The following is a 16,864-nucleotide window of genomic DNA, read 5'->3' as shown; positions in this document are numbered from 1 at the left end:
CACATAGTTTCAATTACCACAGCAGGAGATTTTTAGTCTATTTAATCATTCCATTTACAAGATCACGGCCTGTTCACCTCCACTTTGGCTCTACCAGTGCGCGGAGTCGAACGGCTACTTTAAGGGCAAGTCGTCATCTCGCTGTCGAAGTTCCCGTCCAGCACACAGAACGCTAGCAGTCCCGGGCTCTCGGTGTGTTGTAACAAGGCAAGAGATTTTTGAGACCTACATAAGAGGTGTCGTATCAAAAGGCTAGAGGTGCATGTGGTTGTACGGTCAGGGGAGACACAGCCTTTGTGGCTTGCATTTAGCTACTCCAAGCCTCTGGCACCAGTGATGGCGGACGAATGATGGCTTGGGATCATGGTCCCCCCACCACACCACGGCTACACATAGCCGCATCTGCAGGCTGACGAGTAGGCACTTCTGATGCCTGGTGAGTCTGACGACCATGGGAGCGTTATTAACATGATGACATTGAAACAATTCCTCACCTGCCTTCCAAGAACAAGATTCAGAGGCTCTCGCTTTGGTCCTATGGTATCGCCCACTTCTTGTCGTCATGGTTCTGGACCCTTTCACTTCGCTTAGCCTCGCCTGCAGTGTGGTTCAATTTGTTGACTTCACGTCGAAGCTGTTGAGTCAATCCAAGGAAATCTACGACTCTGCGGTGGGATCGACCAAGGATAGTGAGGACCTGGAGGAAATCTGCACCGAGCTCCGCGATCTCAGCCAGCACATCGTCACTACATCCTCATCTCAAGCATCAAGATTCGGTGCCCTCGACAATAGGGAACAGGCCATACAGAAGCTCGCGCAAGAATGTTCGGCCACAGCGGACGAGCTCATTACAGCTCTGCGGTCACTTTCGCTCAACAAGTACCCTCGGCGTAGGGCTGCATCCGTCTACGCTGCCCTGCGGACCGTCTGGAGCAGACGTAAGATCGAAGCCCTGGAAGCTAGGATGGACAAATATCGCGATCAACTAGCGGTCAATATCATAGCGCTCACTAGGTAAGCAGTGTTGTGACATACACGATGAAGCTCACTGACGCCAATTCCGAAGCGACAAGAACGGCACCGTTCTTGAAGCCCTTCAAAATCTCAAAGACCAGTGTCATGACATGCAGCTGAAGCAGGATACTCGACTTGGCGATGTTGAGAAGGTCCTCGCCGATATCAGAATCAAAATTATGGCAGTATCCAAGGGCGCGGCACTACAAAGCGGAACAGAACACAACCTGCCGGACCCTTCTTACGGCTTGCCCAAAAGGTTGTCCGAAGTTGCTTCGCTAGCCAACACGATATCCGCCGAGCAAGAGGTTCTCACATCCCTGCACTACAAGGTCATGAAGACCCGTTATGAGAGCATCCCGGAGGCATACCAGCAAACCTTCGACTGGATCTTCAAGGCCTCACGCTCGTCGTCGGTGGGATCGAAAACCACTTTCCGCAGCTGGCTAAAATCGAAGAGTGGGATTTTCTGGATCACCGGCAAGGCCGGTTCCGGAAAGTCGACATTGATGAAGTTCCTCGGCTCGCACGAGCGGACGTCGAGAGCGCTGAAGAGTTGGGCCGCCCCTGACGCATGCGTCATTGCCAACTTCTACTTCTGGAGCCTCGGCACGGAACTGCAGAAGACTCAAGAGGGTCTGCTTCGATCGCTGCTCTTCGAGGTTCTCAGGCAATCCCCCGACTTGATGCCGACTGTCTGTCCCGACCGTTGGAGATCGTCACAAATCAGCGGCGCAAGGAATAGTTTGATCACATCTTGGACCTTGTCCGAGCTTCGAGAAACCATCACCAGGCTCTCGCAGGCCAATGGTCTGTCGAAGAGGTTCTGCTTCTTTATCGACGGTCTCGACGAATACTCAGGGAACCACCTAGAGATCACCAAGATCCTCAGGGAGCTGTCCTCCAGCCAGAACATCAAAATATGTGTCTCAAGCCGACCTTGGAACGTATTCGAGGACGAATTCGGTCGGGATGACGACAGGAAAATCTACATCCATGATCTCACTCGAGGGGACATCACGAAATATGCCCAGGGAAAGCTTCAAGAGCATCCCAATTGGAGGCTGATGTCCGTCCAGAGCACGAGATACGATGCCTTGGTCCAAAATATCACAGATAAGGCGCAAGGTGTCTTTCTATGGGTGTTCCTCGTCATCCGCTCGCTTTCGGAGGGTCTCACTAATGGTGACACGCTCTCGATACTCGAGGCCAGGATTCGTCAATTTCCAACAGACCTGGAACAATATTTCCGGCATATGCTCAATTCTGTCGAGTCCATCTACCACCATCAGATGGCTGAGACGTTCCTGGTTGCTCTGAATGCATCCCGGCCGCTATCCCTCATGCTTTACTCCTTCCTAGACGACTTTTCAGGGGCTCCGGGCAGGGCTCTTACCTTTCCCGTGCAAGGCATGGATAATTATGATATATCGTTGCGACACCAGCAGATGAGACGGAGGCTCAATGGAAGATGTAAGGGCCTCCTGGAAATATATCAGGACCCTGGAAGTGTGGATTACTTGGGGTATCGAGTTGAGTTTCTTCATCGGACGGTACGAGACTTCCTGGACACCAAGGAAATGGCCAACTTCTTGCTAGAAAATGCGCCAGATATCGACACCAATGAATCGACCCTACATGGGTTCATAGTCCTTATCAAATCGCTACCTCAGAGGGAAAGCTATCTGGCAGAAGGCGGCCCGTTGTCCAGCCTCCTTCTGGAGGCTTTCCATTACGCCTATGTATCCGAGCGCAAACGCGGTCAACCCCAAACAGACCTGTTAGACGAGCTCGAAGATGCCTTGGATACTCTATCTTCCACCCTCAAATGCAGAATTCCTTGGTACACGGGGTGCTACGGCACCGCCACCGAGCCGAGACCTATTTGCACAAGCTTTCTGGAGTTCTCAATTCAGAGTGGCCTGGAACTTTATGTCAGAGATCGGCTCACGAGAGCTCTCCCCATGGACAGCGACGTCTCCGAGGACAGCTTGCTCAAGTGTGTCTTGGCGCCGTCACCCTACCCTTCCGCCGAAGAGCCAGACCTGACCGGCCTCCTGGCCTTCCTGCTCTCCCGCCGCCGCACCCCGGCTGTGCCGGACGTGCAATGGCACGCATTCATCCGTCGGTCCGTCTCGGCGTTTTGCGGCCAGACTAGGGTCGCCGAGAATCCAGCCTCGGCGCGCTGCCGGTGCCGCATGATCGAGCTGCTGCTCAAGCACGGAGCGGACCCGGACGTACAGTGCGGCGACACGGATCTCTGGAACGACCCCATCATCCAGCAGGTCCGTGCCAACAGCTGGGAGCCCATCTGGTGGCCGCTTCTGAAGTGGGCGCTGAGGGACACTACCGCGTCGTCCGAGATGCTGGACGTCGTCGCGCTCGCGCTGTGCGCCTTTCTCCGTGCCGCGCCAAAGAAGAAATACGCGCTCGGGGCGGCCTCCCACGGCAGGTACGGGTCGGTGTGGACGGATTTGTGTTCTGAGGTCTTTGACAGGAGGGGGACCGCCGCCGGCGGTGCCAAGCCGGCCAAGCTCGAATTCGAGGCAGCGGTGCTGAGGGCGTATCTCGTCTATGGCGGCGCGGACCCAGGCAAGGTTGAGGGCCTCAGGGAAAAGATCGCCGAGCACTTCCCCCAGAGGAGGTTCTCCAGGCCTCTGCTGGACGCGATCGACGCCGCGATCGAGGCTAAGGTGACGCCTCGGCGGGCTGCTGACGAGCGGCCGCCTGTGCCGCAAGGTGCTCTGGCATGGCTGTGGGCGAGGACGGGCGGTCTGCTCTTGGGAAGTGGCACCTGAGGATTTGCAAAGACAGGAGTGGAAGGGCGCTCCGAGCGATTTCTGATGTCATAATCAGCGGTTTCATGTGCCTTCATGCTTCGCGGCGGACAAGCCAAGACCAAGGCAAAGTTCTTGCAGACTAGGCAGAGTGATTTGTGTCACGACCTCATGCTTCTGAAATCAACCTTCAGACTTCAGACCCGGCGACTTTTGTCATATCCCTTTCCCAGTAAAGTTCTCTGGGGCATAGCGCCTCTGTCCGTCCTGATCTTGCGCGATTGGGCGTGAGCGGGGGCTCAGATGTGCCACTCGAAACAACAAATGATTTCCTTCCTCGGAATAGTCTGACGTACATCGACGATTGCCGGGCGTTGGGCGTGCCGCCAAGTGTCCGTAGTCTCCGCCGCCGCGTTATGGGTGACGGCAAGCACGTGAGGTGGACTTTTTCGACGCGCTGTCTTTGAATTAGGTCGTAAATACACAAGTCTTGTCTTAGCCGTCGAGCTTAAATCCGAGGGATCCTTCCCGTTTGGAGCCAAGGATAGAAGGACTCGTCAACTTTCTAGACCTTGTTCAGCAGCTGTTTGACACATTGGTTTTGACCACTGGAAAATTATGTTCAAGGTTCATGTCTTTTTTGCCCCCAATACCGCCTCTTGCACTTCCTGACTTCCCGAATTGTAATGACTGACATTTGATGGTGAGATTGTCTATGATGTGTGTATAGAGATAGATAAGCACTTACCGTAGTCATCAAACATGTTGTTACAATAGCACCGGTGCTAACACGTTTGAGACCGTGACACGTTTTCGCGCCCCTGGCCGATTGTTGTACGGAGAACCAGCTTGTAGACCTAATGATAAGAAGGTAGCCCGTTCAGTCGATGAGTCCCAACGCGCAGATTTGTAAAAGCATTACGGCGCGGTAAGTCCCCTAAGTACACCGATATTCCACTGTGTACATCCAATTCTGTACGTGTAGCAAGTATCGCAACAAGCCGTCCCTGGTTTCCCATATAACGAGAGTCTTGAGCAGTACTAGAAGCTGCTGTCAACTCGAGCGAGCGAATGGATCGTCGCCGTGTTCAGGGTTCTCGCACAGTGGTTTGTAAAGAGACAAGTCGCAGTCGAATTGATGAGAAAGTATGTGTCCAATCGCAACCGACCATACCATACTGCGGCCCAATGGCGCCGAACTCACAATAGCAGACCTGGGCAGCCGTCACGTATGTCTTGTATGCCTCACCCGCTACCCAGGCTCCACGCCGGCCCCTTTCTACCTAGGCGCCTGCGTCCCAGTGTCTGGAGCGTTTGATTGGATAGCTTCACAAGTTTGTAACTCTGGACTTGAGATTGATTTGCATGAGAAGTAATCAGATGTCGGCTGGTATAGGCACTCGCCCTAGGTTTGTCACAAAGTTCGATCGAAAATGCGCCCTGGGCATTGGACGAGCTCCCCGCAAAATAGATAGTGATGCCATTGCTTCATCAGTGATATTAATACCACAGCATGCGTTTCGATTCATGGATTAATCCTTCGCGGTTGATCTTCGGGGCGGCCATGTATGCTTTCGTCGTCCGTCGTTTTCGAAATCTGTCGGTTGTAAGCAACACCGAAGGCTTTTTAAAGCATATGAATGTTGAAGTAGAGATTAGTTCACAAAGGTGAAGGCTGGAGTTTCAGATCAGAACTGCATATGGCTCGGTAGGTAGGTGCTATGTGTACATTCTGGTGTCGTCTCAGCATCAACCGCCGACAGCCACTCGCTTCGATGACCACGGGTTCTTGTATGAGATTCATCATCAGCTTTTGTTCGCTTTCGTGCTCGCGTCGCTATGATTGGGGATACAAATAGCTTTCATAATCGAGTAGCCACTAGCCGCCTGGTACCCAAGGTACTTGAGATGAAATTCACAGCCTTACAGACTCCTAGCACCAGTACGTTACATCATAACGGTCTGGATTCAGCACCTCAATCAGCTATGACGCAGACCAACGTCCATGACCTCCCGCAAGTAGTCGTCCGAGGTTACATGCAGGGCAGCCCAGGCGATCAGGGCTGGATCAGTGGTGTGTTGACATGCCATGATCAGACGGAGTTCTGATACCACTTGGGAGCTGCCGGTTAACAAGTATTAATGCAACCAGAGCTATATTTGTACTCGGCATATTTTCATAATCACTTGAATCTCAAACTTAACTTGACGGGCTTTGTACGCCGAACCTGACAGAGAAAGAGTCAGGCTCACCCCCAATCATCGATGATCATCGCGTCGCGATTTTCTCAGGTGTCCAATCTTTCTATGTACTCTCGGGATCTTCGGGTATGTGTTTATCAGTGCTTTGTTCGTCTTAAATGTATGCATGAAGTTCGACCGAGAAGCTTTTGCTGATTAGATGCGTCTGAAAACTGCCGACTATACGTGGGCTTGGGGTTGAGTTAGCCAGCCAGTCAGGTCTAATACGGCAAAGGCCCGACCGCTGCACTGAAACTCTGTTTTTCTTGTTATCAAGAAGTATGCCTTACCAGACATCCAAGAAGGGCAATTTTCAGTGCTTGGGTTCGAGCCTTTACTTCACTCCACGTTTTGTCTCAAAGCCAACGGCGCATGATCGTCGCCGCACATCCCCATTATTCGTCCGGTCTCGAATCCTTGATTATGATGACTTACACCAATGGTCTGCCAACATATGCCGGGCCATTTCCGCTGAGATGATGCTAAGACGAACATACTGGAATAATCGGACTCCTCTAATACTCTCTTTCTGATGGCTACATAAATTTTCCCCACGTCGAGGCCGGCCTCACTTTACTTTCTGCGCAATTATGGATATAGAACGGCAATGGCACGACTTAATGATACGTGCTGCAAGCTTTGACTTGGAAGGCAGGCAGAGTTGCAATATCCTCGTGCCTGTCAACTGTGGCAATGGAGTTTGTTGCCCACCAGCCAGTACCTGCGTCGCTGCTGGCAGTGGGAGTAATTGCTTGGGCCCGATCGGCGGAATAACCGTGAGTAACTCCTCAGAATGCTCTCATTTTTGCGGTTGATACTAGATGTCTTTGGATCTCCTGAGAATTCTGGGCCAATTTGAATAGTTTGAGGCCGCTGAAATGGCTGGCCACTTATGTACGCCATGATCGTCTCTCGAAAGACTACTAACCAGTCGTGTTCAGGTACCAGGGCTTACTGTGAGCGCACCAGCTCCGGTTTCGAGTGAGTTCAACGTTGAGGACATGCAAGTCCTGTGAGGCCTTACTGACATCATCACAGCATCTGCGGCTGCGCCGCTCCCTCCGACAACAGCACCATCGGCAGAGACAACTACTTCAACGGCAACACCACCGCCAGTCAGCTTGACAACTTCGACATCGACACCGCCGCCGATAAGCTTGTCAACTCCACCAGTGGCTCCGCCGCCGTCAAGCTCGACCACCTCGTCAGCCATACCACCGCCAGTGATACCACTGCCAACTAGCTCAACGAGTTTAACGAGTCTTGTCAGCTCCACAGCAACTGTCGTTCCACCATTCGAGTCAACTTTCTCTACGTCTTTAATATTTCCATCGTCGTCGACTGGATCGACGAATGTAGCGGGAGGAGCAGAAGGGGGCCAAAGCACCAGTAGCTTGTCATCATCACGAACCGCATCAACAGGATCCACGGGGGCTGCTGTAACCATCCCGCCGACCACAAATGAGGCTAATAATGGCGGCTCCGGCGGAGGAAACCGACTGGATACGGCGGATTTTATCGGCATTGCCATAGGAGCAGGGGTTGCCATTGTTTTGCTGATCGCGATAATAGCCGCCGCTGTGATTTTGTGGCGGCGAAAGTCCTTGAGAAGCTTGAGAAGCCGACCGAGGGATTCAGATGCGCTTCCGATCGCCAGGGCCATCTCCCCGCAGCACCAGAGCCTTCATGCACCTTCGGAGCACTACAGCGTGGATTACGACAGCCGAGGACCAGATGAGCCGTGGGCAATGTCTGGTGCCCAGCCAACCATGACCGAAACTGCTGCTCCTCAAATTCGCGGCACCAGTTGGTTCAAACTACCGTCGCCTGTCCGAGTGCACAGCGGCAGGTCGTCGACGTGGTCGAGACCCGGACCGGCGACATCCCTCCACAGTCACCCACTCGTCCGCAAATCATCAGATGCGAGCGTATCTCAGCACAGCAACAGGAGTTCCGGCGGTGTGCCGCGCGTTGTCCGGCAGTCATCCTCGACGTATCGGCGGCCCGAGAGTCCCCCGAACGTATCTATCGACCGGCAAGCCAGGGGCTCCGAGTCCGCGAGCCTAGGCAGCCTCTCCAGCGAGGCAGAGAGACATCTAGCCGTCGGACAAAGAGGAGACTCAGTAGTTGGGGCCAGCAATCCATTCGATTCACAACGCGGTTCTGGGACCTCAAGTGCGCAGAGACAGCCTATGGCTCTGTTGCCCGTCTTTCAGCAGCCGGTGTACGCTCAATTACCTGGGAATTCAGGCGCGATCGTTGAGTTGATATAGAGGGAGCCACGTTCAGATTAGATACATTGGAGGAGTAATTGGTTAATGTCAGACGATGTATATCTAAAAGCCATTTCCGACTGTTTATAAAGAGGTCACTCAAAATAGCGAAAACGGTTGGAGGTAGATAGTGTAACACGAAGCCATGCATTAATTTTCTGAGCAAGCCATGTTTTGTTGCGGGCGCCGATTACCACGGCACTCGAGAGATTATGAACGTTCGTTCGAGCGGCCTTCGTTCCCTTTTAACCCATCTTCTCTGTTATCTTGAAACTCGAGCCGGCTTCACAGCACTTTGGTGAAGGATTAGAAAACTCAATCAAAAGACTCCAAGTGTTATCAATCACAAATGATCAATCTCGTCTTCCGGATATCAGTGGAACATATGAGGTTGTTTTGCTGGATCACCCACAGTCGGTGCTGCGATTAGACTCGGGCCCTTCGTTGAAGAGGAGTGACAACATCCTTGGTTGGATTTCAAAAACGAAAAGGCTTCCCAAAATGTAAAGTGATGGTCAATTCCTTCCTGTGATACCTGTTAGTCAAAGGAGGATATCAAGACTGTCACTTTGTCCTCAGCCGAGCTAGAGATTCGGGTACCATAATTAGCAATTCTCTTCTTTGTTCGACAATAGCCACGGCAAGGAAACAATAAAAGAGCCGCCTCACTCTGCGTCCAAATACAATGGTTTCTTGTCTACGGCAGTATTCAACTTTTTATAACTCGACATTGAAGATAATAGACTTGTTCTACCCGGGCGGCTGCTGGGAGTTTATATCCACATACATGCGCATGAGCAACCCAAAATGGCACCCACAAAGACACAGAAATTCAGCGACCAAGGCCCTTACAGCCAGAAGAACACCCAAATATTACCAGAACACACGATATACACATGTCTCAACTCCAAGATCACCTGTATACATTCAATCACCCTCCAGTTCCATCGCTGGCGTGCGCGAGTCTTTCCAACCAAGCGCAGACACTGCAAATGTTCTCCTACCTGCCCGGGCCTCTCCTCGCGCAGACAAGGGCATTCTTCGAGACAGAAGCGCTCCTCCCCTCACAGCTCCAGGCAAGGGACAACTTTATCTTTCTTTTCCGCCTGCACCAGGACGACACATATACCGAGCAGACCACGCTCGAGCAGTTCATGGTGTGCCTCGATGAGTTCTTCTTCGCAGGGCAGCTCACGCGCGGGGGCATTTTGCAGCGTCTCGAGTACGAGCCGGACATCTTCGCAAGTGCCCCGACAGAAGGGTACGGCAGAAGGGGTCGCCTTTCGCACGGCGACGTGCGCACGTCCACGCCCTTTGGGGAATCAAGGCTTGCGCCGCGGCCTTCTGACGGGAGGTGGGTCGTCACGATCTCCATGGATCCGAACGACCAGGTGGATGGTCTGCCACACCCCCTGCACAATCTCCTGGAGACGCTTGTTCACGAGCTGGTGCACAGCTTTCTGCACTCTTTCCTCTGCTACTGCGGGCCCTGCCGCGCTGAAAAGACGTGGGCGGGGGTGCTAGGGCCTACGGGCCACGGCCGGTTGTTCGTCGAGCTGTTGCATTCTATCGTGCGCGTGATTCGCGGATGGGACAAGGACCTAGCTGCGTTGTATGTGTTGGACGATTTCAGCGATGCTTAGGTCACGAAGGCTGTGTGATGAGAGTGACTGGGCTATGAGGCCATGTCACAGATGACAATGCTTGCGTACTATGACAGCACGCTGAGCCCACCCCGTAGAGACGTTGTGAGGAGGCGAAGTTCGATAACGACGGTTGAACCGATCGGTAGATTAAAAATGTAGAATCGTAAGAGTGACAGATATCCCACCGGTTTGTGAGTTGTGAATCCAAGTATCAAAATCTGACACGCCGCGTATGCTATAAAACAGACAGAGACCATCCATAAATTTCGTACAACATTTTTGCCAACGCCATCGCCATGCCTTTGAGATAAGAGGAAATCAGGGGTCTCGGCCTCGGTGACTAAGGTTAGTGAGAGGCTAAAACCTTTGGAAATATGCATCTTGGGCGTCAATGATGACACGTTCTTTCTAAATAAATGGCACGAGTCGAAGGGACTAGTGCAACAGCTGGGCTGGTTCCACAGGAACACATTGATAGGGGCGTTTGCATACCCTGGACAACGGAGCACCCGGCGTGGAAGGGCTGTTCAGTAATAGCCTCTCGTTCCTGACCCAGCGAACGTATGAGCGGCCATCTCCAGCATACGTGGGACAGCCTCATCGGTCTTGAATGTCTCTCTTTGACCTTGACCGACCAGCGTAGACGTTGACGATAGCGGCGTGCTTATATTCGACGGTGGTCCTATGCTGCCAGGGCTTCCGTGGGCATGAAAAACAACTTGGGGGCCGGTGCTCCAGGGCGTATCGATACGCTCATCAACAAAGTTTCCGCTGCAGCCGACGTCGTAATACCTCGGTTGGGAGCTCTCGACAACCGAGCTTCTTTCCACCTCCTTAAAGTGCGCCAAGTCCGCTTCCATATCGCATAGCCTGAGTGTGCCCCTCCCGGCCCACTCGTCGATCACGGCGGCGATGTCTCTGAATCCCTGGGTGTGACCGCCGCAGTGTCTCGCCTTGAAACCGCAACAGATAAATAAGTATGAGTGAATGAGCTCATGCAGGAACGTCGAGATGAGTAGTCGGCGATTGTAACTTGTGTCTTTGAGTAAAGGGCTGCTCAGTACGATGAGCGTCTCGTATCCTGTCAATGGAGGCTGAGCCTCGCGCAGCGCAGTCGTGCCAATGATCCGACTGCTATAGTCATCCTGCCCGCTCGACGACCATTCCCATTGCACGCGGCGAGACAAGCGGCCCTGAAAGAAAAGCTCGTCTGCAGCGCTGAAGATGGACTCGAGAGCGGTGTCGTCAAGTGGGAAGTCGGCACCCCTGTGGTCTTTGGGGTGGATGAGGCTTCGCAGTATGCGCTCATGTCGCTTCACGTCCCGCCGCGGGTTGTTCATGTAGCGCCTCACCCGGGCTGCAGCAGCTTTGTCTTCTTCGGGCGAGAAGTCATTGCACTCAATCAGACTCGGATGAAGATCTGGTTCGGTCAAGATGGTGCGCCCTGAATTTGTTCGTTCCATGAAACAGGCCACCGGGGCGGGGTCTGGTGACAGGTGGCCATCGCTGCTCGGGATGATATTGTGGCGATGCTCGTCCCGCTCTCCCCTCAAAGCTGGTGTTCCTTCTCTGATGACAAAGAACTGCGGTTGCTTGGGTGACCAGCCCACATCTGGTGGTGTTCCTATGTCGTGGTCGAGATCCCAACTCCTCGGACGCGGGTAGAGCGACGCCTCGTCTGAGTCGTACTCGTAGTAGTCATCATGAAGGATGACAGGTAATCTGACTCCCCTGTGCGATGAATATTTGTGTGGGCCATGGTCATCTGTATGACCGGAAGAGTGAGCGAGAGCGCCTCCAGCTCCAACCCAATGCGCCATTGAACATTATAGAACTGCTGTTGTGGGACGGATCGAGTCAACAACGGCGTTGGTGGAGGAAAGTGCAAGATCAAAAGTGCATAAGCGCAAGCAAGGGTAGTATAAAAGACGCTGGGCGGGAGAAGGAGATGATTAAGCGCATAATTGAGATCAACAGCGTGCCAGTTGTTCAAGTCATGCTCCGTGCTTTAGGTATGCCGATGGCAAGAAGTGGCACTGGACTGTCTTAGACGGCCCGCCTCACTTGCATGGAGCGTGTACTTGGCTGGCGGGGCAAGACTTGGGCGCCTGTGAAATCTTGAAAGTCTCAAGTTGGGATATGCCTTGGGAGGAAATGGAAACCGGAAGGGAAATAGGGGACCAGCGATGGGATGGAGTGCGACTCTGCCATGGCAGTCCCTGACAAGTCTCGGACCCCTGCAAGAAACGTCGTAGTCGTTCCGACACCGAGGAGCCCCACGGCAGAAGAGGCCAACAGACAGGACAGGACACAAGACAGCCTCGAAGTCCAGATTATGGATTGTTGACATGTACAGCAGACAAGCTAGACTACTGCATCCAACGAGATTGAATGGCAGTCCCGGCAAGCGGTGTGTCTCTGTGTGTGTGTGTTGATTTCCAATGGGCTGGACCGGTATGGGTCCTGCTGCTGCTGCACCCGTGCTTGCAGGAGACTAGTCTGGGCCTCTTGACAGAGAGGCGACAACAGTTCCTGACTGTATTTGCATCGTGTGTACGTGTACATCTTGGGAGCGCACAGCAGCAGCTGTCAGCCAGGTAGATTGCAGGAACTAGCTGCGGGTGGCTCAGCGCGGTGCCATCTCGAACCGCTGTTTCTCTGCCGTGCGCCAACGTTGGTGTTTCAATGCTGTCGACGTTGCGCGCGGGCCTTGTCACTTGTGTAGCGGTCTGATGTTTTCCGGCCGTCAGCAGCAGATCTAAGGGACCGCACCTGCGCACGTAGTAACCTGTGGACTGGGAAGGATGCTGGCAGGATGCTGGCAGGCTGTCAGGCCTGCCATGCCAGGCAGGTAGTGTAGAGGTCGAGTGATGTCCGTTCGTCGTTCCTCAGGCACAGGAATAACGAGGCGGACACCTGCAGACGGCCAGACGGGCAGAGGAGATTGGCGTCGCGGCGATCTGCAGCGAATAGGGACTGCGCTTCTGGCCACCAACTGGCCACCCCCTTCCCCATCCCATCATTGGCCGTATGCCCCTGGCTGATTGGTTGATATGCACCGCCTTACTTTCGATGGAGCGATCGGCCATGTGGCGCCGGCCCAATCGTCCCTGGGAACCAAAAGTCTGCCCTCTTCCGAGGCTCGTCACGCTCGTCTTCTCCACAATACATACTTCCAGGCCCCTCCAATCCCGGTCCATGCAACTGTGCAATGTTGGAGCCCACGCCAACCCAGAGAGCTGCAAGCCTGCAACACGAGGACGTCAGTGACGGGACCACGGGCTGCCCATGGTGGCAGTTCACCGGAGCCGCTATCGCCTTCGGGGCGTTTCAGGGGTCCACACCTCCCCACAGGGCTCGGTAACGGCATAAAGACGAGCTGGGCTCGCTGGCTCGGCACGACCTGTGCTGCCTGTGTCTGTCGGGGGGGCTTCGGTCAGTCTAGTGTGCCAGCGAGGCATGGAGCCCGTCGCAAACAAGTTCCTCATGACCGAGCAAGCAACTGGCACGGCATTGAATCTCTGTGCGCCTCTCTCTCTCCCCCGCGCCGGCCACGCCGGTTCCACGTCGAGCCTTTTATGCAGGCCCATGCGGACGCTCCTCCGGTCTGGTTCGACACGCAACACTCCCGACGGAACACGGCGCAGCATGACGGCATTGGCCAACATACTTCGCCTCGTCGTCTCGGGAGGGCTTCATGGGCTTCATTTAAAGTGTGCTGGTCTAGGATGGCTGAATGGATCTGCTTCAGCATCTGCCCCTTCCGGGTGCCACATCCCAGTGCTGTTGTCTCGAGTAATGTGTGCTACTGCACGAAACTGATATCTATTCGGTAGGAGGGTAACCACCGTCCGGATGACACACACACAGGCTGTCAATTAAGACGGGCCACATCCAAGCTCGGGATCGGCTCCCAGCCTCCAAGCCTTCTATGAACAAGGTTAACGCTGGTCACTCGCTGTCGTACAGTGCATTACGTGATTCTCCCTCGCCTCCTCCTGCGACTAAGACACTGCCAACTTGGTCAATGGAGCATAAGCATTGGCAGTGCATGATACCTCTCCGTTGTCACAGGCGCAATGGTCAAGGGTTGCGTGTGCTAGACCCTAAGCCCGAGATTCCTGACGAATCGTACATCGTCAGCCTGCCTCTCGAGCGCCCGCCGCATCTTGTCGCTGAAGATCCTTTCCTCTTTCTCCTTCTCTAATTCTGCAGCTGACCTTGCTTCTTCCTCGAAATCCTCAGCTGTGAAGGCGGGCGAGGATGTGAATGTAACCAAGCCGAGGTTCTCACCGGTCCAAAACAGCAGGTCGTTACTATTGACGGCGCTTTTGGATCCGGTCTGCGTCGCAAGCAGTTTTCTTGCGATATCATCGGATCCCGGCATACTTGCGAACAAAGAAGGGGCCTGCGCACGCTCACAATGGCCGATCTTGACTCGTCGCACTTCTGTGAAGCCATCCCTTTCAAACCATTTGATCCGCCCCGATCCGTCCGAGCAAACGAGCCGCGTGCCTTGGTTTGTGCACGAAAGTAGCTTCGAGTCCGAGGATGATTGCCGGTTCTTGAAGACCGAGTTCGACAGACCACCCGGCACTGAGGTCGGCAACTGAGAAGAGGGCTGTAGACCGTACATCTCCAGAGAGCCTTTAGTATTGTATTCACCACATGCAATAAGCGTCTGGCCGCCAGGCGGTGTGGTCTTGGATCGATCGATTTGGTGAGGCGACAACAAGCCCTCCCTGCGAAGCTCGTTGTCCACTGCCGAGAAAGGGACGGGTAGCGATGTCAGGCTAGATAGTCGCGCGCCCGAGTGGAGGCTTCCCTTGATTGATGGGAACATTCGTCGATCATACAACAGGATACTGGGGAAGCGTCCCGCGACATAAATCTCGTCTGCGATGTCTGCTTCTGCTCCAGGTCGCTGCATATGGAGAATACTGAGGGGCCCGGGGTGAGATAGTGGTGCATAGGGAGGCAATGGCTTGTCGTCGAACAAAGCCTTAAGACTTCTATTGTAGAGCTGCTGTGCCTGCAGCCCATTTATCTCGTCAAGCTTCTCCGAACTATCGGTCTGTTTTCCTGCACGGTATCTGTGATCGTATGGATGGACTGGGAGTTCTCGTCAGTAAATTATGCCCACTCGCGCAAACAACGTGTCGATCCTGCGAAACTCTTGAACGTCCATCTTTCTAACGTTCCTCATACATGGAGACAACCAGCCTCGAGATTGCCTTTGAGATCTCGGAGAGAAGCTTGTTTTGTTCGTCACTTACTGCCATTATTGGTCCCAACTGTTAGAGGAACGCCTGCATCTGTAGTGGACAGAGCGGTGATGGACCACGGGAATGATTCGCATCCCACCACCGTGAGCCTGCGTAAATCCACCTCGATTAGATCTGTAGAGTTCCCGGTTAGCATTGAACACCACTTCCAAAGTGTATGAGACCACTGGGCAAAGATACTGTGAAGGTTGTCAGACTTACGGTTTTGGACGGCGAAGAAAGCAATGTGTAGTCTACTGTCCACGCTGACGCACTCAGTGACCCCCGAATCGATCCGCTTCGACCGGCTACTATTGTCCGCAGAAGGACCATCAATGTACAATATACCTGGCCGGCTCTGAGCGAAGATTGCCCCTTTGCGGCCCTTCGCCCCCGTGACATCCCACAGGCAGACAGAACCGTCGTCTAGGGGTGACACGGCAAAGACCGATTCCAAGCCATGACGTACTTGTTGATCGTTGTCTGGTCGGTACAGCGCAACACCTCGTGTCTCGATGTAAGTGCTCTCGGCTCCATCTCTCAGCACCGGCTGTTGCAGCCAGTTGACAGCGACAGGCGCATTACGTTGAATGTACTCGTCGTACCAGTTCACGTTTTCCCCAGGGTATGACGGGTCCCAATTCTCCATAATTCGTACATGCTCCTTTTTCCTAGACTCAGCAACCTCAGCCAGACTCGACACTTGATGCTGAGTGGTGCCTGAGGTGCCTGAGGTGCCTGAGGTGCCTGAAGCATTCGACTCGTCTAGCCGTCCCAGGAGCGCCTGCCGTCGGTGTAAGGAATCGAGATAGGTGGACCTCTTGAAGCATTCTGAGCGCCAGAACGGATTATCTCGACAGATACGAAGGAGTTTCTTTGAGATGAGTTGCAGGCTTGTGCTCTCGGACGGCTCGAGAACTAGGGGAAACAACTCGGTCAGTCAAGACTGGCCAAGCTGCTTGCCACCAGATGCGGTGGGTGTGACGAGTGAGGAACCAACATGATATGATTTGTAACAGTATCTCATCTGGGAGGTCTGGGAGCCCTACGGGCCGACCATGTTCTTCGGACTGCATCTGAGCGAGGGCTTGTAGTGGCGAGGCTCCGGGAATTCCGCGGTGTCTCGACCCCCCATCCGGAGGCCAAGTGCAAGGCAGAGACCAAGCTCTCTCACTGTCTGAATCCTTTGAGGAAGTGTGTGGGACGGAAGGAAAGTATGCTCGTATTGCTAAGCTGTAAATGAAGGGCAATGCATGCAAATCATCAATATCACAGGAGGGTGGAAAGCTTAAAGGCAATAGACTCAATGAGGAAGAAAACAACAGCAGATTGGGAGCTTGGAGCTTAGGGGGCCTGGAGATCCGGGGAAGCACGACTGTTGTACCCAGCAGTCAATCAGACAATCACTCGCGGAAGAAGGCCCCACTCACCACAACCCTACCCCCCATACCCACCGCCTAGCGCAACGGCTGGGTGGGAAAGCCAATCGGGCCCTACTCAGGCACGCTAGATAAGCGAGGGCGGGGCTCAGGTTCATGCCTCGTAGAGGGACCCCTGCTGGTGGTTCACAGAGCCGCTTTTCAACCTCACTCCTGTGCTTTGCCCAAATGCGGCACAAGAAGACCTCTTTGTCCGTCTTTTCATGCTCC

At 53.8% G+C, this 16,864-nt stretch overlaps 5 protein-coding genes across 5 annotated transcripts; 3 read left to right on the top strand and 2 right to left on the bottom strand.

Moving 5' to 3' along the window:
* Positions 1–562: 562 nt before the first annotated feature.
* J7T55_004012 (uncharacterized protein) lies at positions 563–3,812 on the top strand (the record flags this gene model as incomplete). The annotated part of the gene is made up of 2 exons (XM_053144679.1): positions 563–1,014; positions 1,067–3,812. 2 exons carry the CDS (start codon positions 563–565, stop codon positions 3,810–3,812), a joined length of 3,198 nt encoding a protein of 1,065 aa, XP_052992513.1.
* Positions 3,813–6,933: 3,121 nt separating this feature from the next.
* Positions 6,934–8,305, top strand: J7T55_004011 (uncharacterized protein; the record flags this gene model as incomplete). Its single annotated transcript, XM_053144678.1, has 3 exons — positions 6,934–7,013; positions 7,071–7,255; positions 7,455–8,305. The coding sequence occupies 3 exons, from the start codon at positions 6,934–6,936 to the stop codon at positions 8,303–8,305; spliced, it is 1,116 nt and encodes a 371-aa protein (XP_052992512.1).
* A 992-nt stretch (positions 8,306–9,297) lies between these two features.
* Positions 9,298–9,948, top strand: J7T55_004010 (uncharacterized protein; the record flags this gene model as incomplete). The annotated part of the gene is made up of 1 exon (XM_053144677.1): positions 9,298–9,948. The coding sequence occupies one exon, from the start codon at positions 9,298–9,300 to the stop codon at positions 9,946–9,948; it is 651 nt and encodes a 216-aa protein (XP_052992511.1).
* Positions 9,949–10,478: 530 nt separating this feature from the next.
* On the bottom strand, positions 10,479–11,771 carry J7T55_004009 (uncharacterized protein; the record flags this gene model as incomplete). The annotated part of the gene is made up of 1 exon (XM_053144676.1): positions 10,479–11,771. One exon carries the CDS (start codon positions 11,769–11,771, stop codon positions 10,479–10,481), a length of 1,293 nt encoding a protein of 430 aa, XP_052992510.1.
* A 2,279-nt stretch (positions 11,772–14,050) lies between these two features.
* On the bottom strand, positions 14,051–16,291 carry J7T55_004008 (F-box only protein 31-B; the record flags this gene model as incomplete). Its single annotated transcript, XM_053144675.1, has 4 exons — positions 14,051–15,063; positions 15,228–15,350; positions 15,438–16,133; positions 16,216–16,291. 4 exons carry the CDS (start codon positions 16,289–16,291, stop codon positions 14,051–14,053), a joined length of 1,908 nt encoding a protein of 635 aa, XP_052992509.1.
* Between the last annotated feature and the right edge of the window lie 573 nt (positions 16,292–16,864).

This window comes from Diaporthe amygdali, assembly GCF_026229845.1.
Source record: "Diaporthe amygdali strain CAA958 chromosome Unknown NODE_18_length_871485_cov_64_394520, whole genome shotgun sequence".
Classification (NCBI taxonomy): Eukaryota; Fungi; Ascomycota; class Sordariomycetes; order Diaporthales; family Diaporthaceae; genus Diaporthe; species Diaporthe amygdali.
This window is presented reverse-complemented; position numbering and strand designations above follow the sequence as displayed.